The 9,142-nt window shown below is 41.6% G+C and overlaps 1 protein-coding gene across 1 annotated transcript in view; it reads right to left on the bottom strand.

Moving 5' to 3' along the window:
- Positions 1–405: 405 nt before the first annotated feature.
- Positions 406–9,142, bottom strand: part of GLDC (glycine decarboxylase) — a 100,525-nt gene continuing 91,788 nt past the window's right edge. The window contains exons 22-25 of the mRNA XM_022573684.2: positions 7,299–7,394; positions 4,149–4,321; positions 2,479–2,559; positions 406–1,941 (exon numbers count right to left, since the gene is read on the bottom strand). Coding sequence (XP_022429392.2) covers positions 1,798–1,941; positions 2,479–2,559; positions 4,149–4,321; positions 7,299–7,394 — 494 coding nt within the window. The 3' untranslated portion in view covers positions 406–1,797. The remainder of the gene's footprint in view (positions 1,942–2,478; positions 2,560–4,148; positions 4,322–7,298; positions 7,395–9,142) is intronic.

Here is a 9,142-nt window from a genome sequence, read left to right as displayed (position 1 = left end):
TCCTCAGAAGGGGCTACTCCATTCCCTGATGGTCAGTCTGTGTTGAGAGCCTGGTTTCCAGCTCAGGAAGGGCAGAGTCTCAGGTGTGTGGTGACCATGGCAGTGTGGTACCCAGTTTACACCAGTAGGAACTGGAGTTGTTCAGCCTGGGTTCAAATTCTGGCTGTTCTTTCTCATCAGCTGTGTGACCTTGGGCATCTCTCCATACCTTCCCCCTCGTGTAAAAGTGGAATGTTGTGAGGCTCCAATGAAATAATAAACACTTAGAATAGTACCTGAGAAGTACTCAACAGATATTAATCATTTAATTATTATGTAAAAAAGGAACCATGGATCCCATCGCTCCGCTACTGCTTAGTTAGGCTGAAATGAACAGTTCTACAAACTTTTAAGTGTGAGAATGAGTAGACCGCTTGCAGAGCATTCAGTAGAGCACGCAGACCTTTCATCCAGGTCACTATCATAATAGCTTGAATGATGGTTGGTTGAGTAACAAACAAGGAACCAAGTAGTCAGGGTTAGAGCAGCTGCTCAATAACTTTTGGGGAAGAACATATGAAGCATTTGCTATTTCTAGGGAAAAGTTATTTGTGGCAGGCGTGCTAGTTGCCTACCTGAAACTCATTCTTTTCCTTTTCTTCAATTAACAAACTTCTGGTTTTCTTTGGGGCAGTAACATGCCCAGGTAAAAGACCTTCTCATACTCCCTTGCAGCTAGGAGTGGCAATTTGAACCAAGCCTGGCCAGTTAAAAGTAAGCAGAAGTTACTGGGTGGAACCTCTGGGAAAGCATTTCAAAAGCAGCTGACTTGGATGGAATCTGCCTTTTGTTTTTCCTCCTTTTTCCTGCCTAGAATGGGTATGTGATGCCCGGGTATGCAGTAGCCATCTTAAGACCGTGAGGATGAAGACTGTATGCAAAGAAGGCAGAACAGGAAGACTGAAGACTACCCCTCGGCGTATTATCTCTGGACTTACTGTTAAATGAGAAAAAATGAGCTGCTGTTTAATTAAACTGCTGTGGTTGTTTTTCAGTTATATGCAGCCAAACACAATTCTAGCAGAAAGGGCTAAAGTGGCATTCACTGCTGACCGAGACATACAAACTGTTTCTTTAGCCAAAGACACAACTAATAATGTAACGGTTCTACTGGGTTAGGTATTCTCATTACCCTTCAAACTCCTCTGAAACTAGGGTACATGGGAGTTAACATTGGAAAGTGGACCAAAAAGGCATTCTTCAAATTGCAGTGTTTTTATTAGAATATTATTAATTGCAGATTTTTAAAAAACTACACACATGGAAAAAGGAGAACACTCAGAAATACTATTACAGATTAGGCAAATTAGTAGGGGGAAGAAGATTTCTCCAGTGTATACAAAATGTAAACATTTGCCCTGGGATTTCCCACAGATGGCACAGTCCACAAGGACTTATTTGGAATAAAAATATGTCTATCGGATCTTCAGTATAGCCTCTATACTGCAAACTTGCTACATTGCAGTTAAAGTTACTAGCACACCCCAAATTTTCTATGCAAAAAACTAAGTGGTCCCAATCAAGGCAACCTGAACGTCAACTGCTACATGTGAAAGCAGAGGCACCAAAGCAAATCAATCTTCCAACAATGAGCTTCCACTCACTATGCTAATTGTATTTACATTTACCTTGAGAGAGATTACAAAAATATACACAGTATATAAAACCCCTACTTGAGGCTGCGGTGGAAAGTGAAACATTTCTTTATCAGGCGCTCCAAAGCCATTAAATCAGTCACTTGAACTTAGGGAGAGAAGATTAAGAAGAGGCCCTCTTCTGTTCAGAAAATGGGGACTCGTAAACATCCATGGGTGGGCAGGTACAAACCAGGTGCTGATCTCCATAGATGTCATCAATCCGGGCAATGGTTGGCCAGAATTTGTTTTCTGGTTTCACGAAGGGCTGCAAGGGACAAAAGACGGAAATCTTCTGGGATATTCTGAGAGGTTTCTCTTGGTGGGGAAGAGGAAACTGCAATGATATTCCCACGGCCTGAGGTACCATTAGCCCAACAAGTACTCAAAAAGTATAAAAAGCTAAAATCCAAACTCCTTCATTACTGTCCATCCGAATCCCCCTGTCCCTACTCTGCCGAGCATACCACAGAGCACCTTCACCTAAGAATCAAAGGGGAGAAAGACTGCATTTGGGGCCATCTCTCTGTTGGATGATGGTAGAAAACATCGATCCACTTGACAGGGACTCCCGTTTGGTCTTCCTGCACTGTGCACCCTGAGGATTCCCAGGCCCCTGGTTGGCATTCTGACTCTGACCTCAGAGCTCTGAAAGCCAATTCCTGGGTTCTGCATTGTTCTGACTACATGTGGTCACTATGGTGAGGAGACAGCAAGAGTGGGAGCCCTTCAGAGCAGGTGATGGCCTCTCATACACCCATGAACGTGGACCAGCTGGCCCATCCAGTTTCAGAGGAGAACTTACAAGTGGGAATGCTGCCACCTCTCTGGAATACGGCCGATCCCAGTGGGAGGATGTGACGCAGGTCAACGAGTGTGGAGACATCTGAGACAGAGACATGGATGGGAGAGGGGTCAGAGCAGAACACTGCCTTTTCCTTCTGCACATCACATTAACCAGTGAGGTGATGGAAGCCCATGGACGGAGGGTGGTGGTTTTGTTTCAGTTTGGGGGGGGAAGGAAATTTTGGTAGGGAAATTTTTACTGTGAAATATTACAAATATCAGAAAGTTACAGTAATAAAATAAGCACCCAACATAAATCAACATTTTTGTCATATTTCTTAACCTTTTAAAACAAACATTACAGATACAGTTGAAGCTGCCTGCATATCCCCTTTCCATCTTATTGCTGGCCCTCCTCCCCAGCGATAACAACTACCTTGAATTTGGTTGTCACAATTCTCATAGTGTTTTTATACTATTACTGCATATTTTAATAAACTGCATAGAGCCTAGTTTGGTACACTTTTAAACCTTATATCATCCTGTGAGTATTATCCTCCACTTGCTTTTGTATCTCAGTATTGTATTCTTCAGATGTCTATTGCTATTTTTAAAAAAACTGCCTAAACCCTGAAAGAATCCAGAGAAAAGAGAAATAATAATGAGAGCAAATCATATATTCCTCCACTACCCTGTCAAACTCACACTGAGCACGGTGCTGGCCTTCTCCCGCCAGCCACTGGCCCCAGCACTCCACCTTCAGCTGGGCAGCTCTGGAACTTGTCTGAGCTCCCCTGAACATCTCATACTCCTCTGGCTTGAAGCCATAACAACAGAACCACAGCCTTCGAGGTATTCTCAGTTCATGATCCCTCAGCTTAATAATGTCTGGACCTAATGCAGAACTTAGAGCTCTGACCAGATATAAAAGGAACATATTTTGGAAGAGGCGAAGTAATGCCTAACAATTTTTTTTCCAGTGTAGGCCATAAACATGGTAAAACATTCAGGCCAAGTACCAATCTGGTTGTTCTAAGAGATAACTACTCCAATAAAAGAATATATTTATCCAGAGTTTATAAGGTAAATAATCTCAGTAGAGTACATCAAACAGAGACACAGAATGATAAGACTTCTCCAACTATATAGGGTCCTTCAGCCTCTGCTCCCTCCTTTGGAAGCCAACTGGGTCCTTGTGGGGTAAATAGCTCCTGCAACCACCAAACGCATATATAAAGTTAAAACATATCAGAAATAACCACATTCGGGGTTTCCCTGGCGGTCCAGTGGTTAAGACTGCCTTCCAATGCAGGTGTTGCGGGTTCCATCCCTGGTCAGGGAGCTAAGATCCCACATGCCTCGTGGCCAAAAAGCGGAAACATAAAACAGAAGCAATATTGTAACAAATTCAATAAAGACTTTAAAAATGGTCCACATCAAAAAAAATCTTAAAAAAAAAAAAAAGGAAAAAGAAAATAAATAACCACATTATACTTGAGTACAGTGGTTGTGTTGATTCAAGAAGATTTAAACTTCCAGGTAATGAACGTATGGTCTGCTCAGAAGAATGGCATTATTCTAGGCAAGAATATCATCTTCCAGTAAGACTTCAGAGGTTGCCGGCACACCATCCAGACACTGTTTAATACTCTCTGGGATATTTTAGATAAAGTACCAGTGCCTACGTACCTTCAGTGGATTGACCCTAGGGTCGATGCGGCCCTCCTCAATGTCGGCGATTTCCTGCCGAATGCTGATCATGGCATCGCAGAACCTATCCAGCTCTGCCTTGTCTTCTGACTCAGTGGGCTCAATCATGAGAGTGCCTGCCACTGGCCAGGACATGGTAGGGGCATGAAATCCTGCAAAGGAGATGGGGGAACTTGTGTCACTAACTTTGACCTCCCCAATTGGGAAGAAGAGACCCTCCCCATCTTATAGTTTATCCCAAGGAAAATAATCTGATAAATTTGCTACCGTATATATCTAGGGATTCATTTTAGCACTATTTATGGAAGAAAAGCTTAGGAAATAACCTAACATCCAACAATAGAGGATTGGTTAGGCAAATTTTACTGGGCTTCCATACAATAAATATGCAACCATTCTTAGTATTTAAATGTATATTAGTTAATATTTTTGAATGTTTACCCAGCTTAAGTGAAGAAGGCAAGCTACCTAATGATATTGTCTCATTTCTATTTTAAAAATGGCAAAGTATTTATATATTTACACATTTATAGATGTGTATATGTATATATATACATACACTTTATATATGTATGTATATTTTATGAGGGAAGCTGCTTTGAAGAATAAATACTAAAATTCTAACAGGGCTATTGCCAGAAAATGAGGCTAGGGTTTTTATTTCACTTTGTGTTTTAGAATCTTTTTATAATGTTCATGTAATACTTTAGGTTAAGAGAAATTAAAATATTATAGCCTACCAAAAGTTAAATAATGAGGTAACAAGCATTAAGGAGCCTGGGGTGAGTGTTACTGTCCCTATTTTACAGATGAGGAAACTGAGGCCTGCCCAGGATGTAGAAAGTCTTCACCTTTACACTGAATACAGGCTGAAGGTATTTCTATGTTTCCAAAAGCTTTCACGTGTTAAGATCAATCGACAAGACACATGGTCAAGTGTCTTTTCCTGGACAAAAGCCAAAAACTTCTTCCCAATTCTTACACTTTTTCCTATGAAACTTTAAAAGATGAAGAACAGCTCCCAGGTTGATATTTCTGTCAACTAAGTTGGCCCTGGAGGGCAATGATTCCCAATTCTGGTGTGCATCATTACGTGGAGTGCTTTATAGAGTCATGCCTGCATTCTTTAAGGGATTGTCTTCTCAACATTTTATTATAAAATTGTTCAAATATACCGATAAGTTGAAAGGACTGCAGAGTGAACACCCATATACCTTCTACCTAGAATCTACAATGATGCTCTGTTTGCTTTATCACATATCTATCTACTCATCTATTCCTATCACATATCTAAGGCATCCATCTTAGTTTTGATGCATTTCCAAGCATGTTGCAGTCATCAGTACACTTCCCCCTTAAACACTTCAGCATGCATATTATTAGCTAGAATTCAATGTCTATCCCCATATTTTTGTGATAGTTTACTTATTGTGAAATACACAAATCTTAAGTGTACAATTTAATGAATTTTGACAAATGCCTACAACTGTGTCACCCAAATCAGACAGGGATTTCTTTTTTAAACAACAAGCTGATCTCATTACCCATTAAGTCTGACCTCAATTCCATGTGTGAGCAAATTCAGCCCAGTATTTTCTGCTGTAGTGGTTCCCATATCTGGAACCATCTGAGTTGTCATGGAAACATGGATTCCTGGATTTTAACCCTGATTCAGGAAATCCAAGGTATGAGCCTTTAAAAACTCATATCAGAATCAGGTTAAGTCTGGAAATCTCTGCCATATGGCAGCATGCCCCACCCACAACTCACCGGATAGGACTCATCCCAGTGCTTGTAAACACAGATCACTAGGCCTCACCCCTAGTGTCATCAGTAATTCTGATTCGGTAGGTGATTCAGACCCAGAATCTGTGCTGTCATTTTCACTGTTGTTTTTTTTTTACTTAGCCATTCATTCATTCTCTCACTTATTAAGCACAATTGTTCTGAGTGCCTCCTATGTGCCAGGCACCTGGACAATTCTGGGCTTAGGGCAAGCATAGCCATCACTCTATCAAACATCAAAATATCAAGGTTGTAGATAGAGCAGAACTTGGAAATACTGGGCAGTGACTTCAAACACCACTTCCCTCCTACCTCCATCCCCCACCTCGCTCCCTGCAGATGCTGCTGCAGTCAGATGCGGGATACAGACCACATATCGCAGAAGGGAAGCCTTAACCTGAATCAGCCATCACTCAGCCATTGCCTGAGAAGTTAGGTCAGGTCATAGGAGCAGCCAACAGGAGATTTTGAGGTAATGGCTAATTTCATTAATGAAAACTCTCTGGTTTTCCCATTTATTATCAGTGTAACTCTACATAATATCATTCATTCACGAGAGAAATGAGTCACACACGTGGGACTCCCGTTATGATATGATAGTAAAACTATTAAATTATTAAAGTTTTTACATTCCTTATTAAAAGAAGTCATTCAAATCATCTTAAAATTCAGATAGGACTCCACATCCATCAAAAGGCAAAGTTCTCCCCAACTTAGCCTTCCTGAGAATTGAAGGTTCTGTGATGTTATTAATAATGTCACTAAGAAAATGTATTTTAATAACGGCTATGCTGAGTGAACATCCACTAACAACACACAGATAAAAGACTTCACAGAAAACCACATCATCTCTGGGAAAACAAGGTGCACCTATTCCTTCATCTCTACGAGCAGCTGAAACAGCTATGCCACGACTGAGGTGGCTATAAAACTCAAATGCCACTCATCTTTCTAACACTCCTACAGGATGCCTGCTTCTTTCACTTTCATGGACCTCTCTGTTTACCAGGAGTAGTATAGGTGGAAGGATTTACCAGAAACATGGGCAGAGAGCAGCAATCATTTTCTCTGGGATTTTTAACTTTGTTAACTATAAAGTCGTCTTTACCTAGCTGCTGATGGATTCAAGACGCGTGATTTAATATCTTTTGAAGGATGGTACCGATGGAGTCATGGGGAAAGTTTTTTCTCTATCCACAGCCCCCAGATCCCCATTTAGCCTGTGGATCAGGTTACTATGGTACCTGCACCTTCAGTCTGTGGTCCATAGCCAACATGGGCAGCTACATGAATGTCAAAAACCCAAGTTCCCCTACAAGGGGTCACTCCCGGGAGACCACTCACCATAATCCTGAAGCCTCTTGGCCACATCGACGGCCTCAATATTTGCAGACTTTTTGAAGGGTCTTGTATCCAAAATAAACTCATGAGCCACATAACCTGTCGAGGAAGATTATTTCAGCTCAAGATTAACATCAGCTTGTTGTTTTACCCAAGCAAATGAACAAATAAACCAGCTTTTTAATGCATATCATTGAGGACCAAGAAACCATGGGCATTTGGTAAGTTTATAGTTGACAACAAAGATTTCATCTGCTCTTATTACATATAAAAATTGTTAACATGTTGGGCCAATATGTCCCGTCCTCAGTGCTCAACACACCCATGAGCCAGGAGGCTGGTGGGAGATGGAACAGTAGCTGGAAGACTTGCTGAGATCCCAGGGGATGAGACCATTTCTACTCAAAGGACCTAAAATCTACTTGGGACAGTTAAACATGTCATCATGGGGCTGATCCTTTTATATAAAATATTTCTAGAGTTAAAGGTACATTGACACCCTTTTCAACAACATTGCTCCCAACATCAAATAACGGTTTCTTCTGTGTGTGTGTGTGTGTAAATACATACTAAACAAATATCCATAAGACACAGAATTTTATTTGATTCTTCAAAGGGGCTTTTGAGGTTTTGGTTTCAGGCTTCAGGCTGAGAATTAGAAATAAGGGCTGTCAAACAGCACACCACAAGTGGCAAGGAGCTGATGAGGCCGAAGTCTTGTGGGGGTCAGTTCACTTTGTTCTAATTTGTAAACCAATTGCCTCTCTAGCCTCAGGCTGCCATCTCCCCAGCATGACTTGTTGACCACCCATCCAACATCTAGAATAAACCACGGAGTAAGTCAGCATTTTCTTAAATAGAACAACATTCCCGGGAGCTTCCCAAATTCCATGGCCCACACAACTGATGAACTTCCTTCAAGGAAAGTATCTACTCAGGTGAAAATAACGTACTCCTTCTTAACCCGCTATCCTGACCCTCAGCAAACAGTGAATCTACTTACAGATACTTGGAGCTGACATAACTCCTCAAGCCTGAGAAGAAAAGCTCCAGTCATTAACAGCCCCTGAAGATCTAGTATGTGAACTGCTCAGCTTCTTGTGTGATGAATACATATGAAGGGATTGGCTTTGTTTGAAAACAAAAGTATGAGAACCTGAGACTTTGAATATACTGTCACTGCATATTTTTAAAACAAGCTTTCTAACCGTGATGAGGATTCAATTGTAAGGAGTGTGGTTCAAAACTAGAAAGGTGTATTCAGAGGTAGATAAACTTAGACCAAAAAAAAAGTGCCTAAAAGGAATGACCAGCTGAAATGTTCAGGGGGGAAATCATGACATTATTTAAATCCTCATCAACTATTAATTTCAGAAATGCTAAATGCCCTACGACACTACCCCATTTGGGGAGCCCAACCTCAAGCTTCGACCTTTTCTGAGGCTCTGGCAGCCATCCCAGTACCATGACAATGACTCAAAGAAGGCGGCTAATGGAGCTCACTGCTCTGAAGAACACTCAGCCATCAGGAGGGGAGGAGGAGACGGACACACGGTGGGGAGGAGTCTCTCTTGCTGGCGGGCAGACAGCACAGTCTTTCAAGCAGAGGTTCAGTAATAGCTCAAAGGCCGCATCAAGCCAAGCCCAGCCCAGTGCTGCTAAAGCAAGACTTCATCTGCAGAGGCCCCGCCACAGCCAAGTGGTTTGGGAAGAGCTCCATTTTCAAAATGAGGTTCAGATGTTATTTTCTAAGTCCATATTCTAATACGTTCAAATGGAAACTGTAGTGGGATTTCGGCATCTCTCTCTCTCTCTCTCGAGGCTGAAAAGGGGTGAAATTTAAACTT

Source organism: Delphinapterus leucas, chromosome 6, assembly GCF_059928025.1.
Source record: "Delphinapterus leucas isolate spDelLeu-1000000601 "Yukka" chromosome 6, BTC_Dleu_Yukka2, whole genome shotgun sequence".
NCBI lineage: Eukaryota > Metazoa > Chordata > Mammalia > Artiodactyla > Monodontidae > Delphinapterus > Delphinapterus leucas.
Note: the sequence above shows the minus strand (reverse complement) of the source record. Positions and strands in the feature narration are given on the sequence as shown.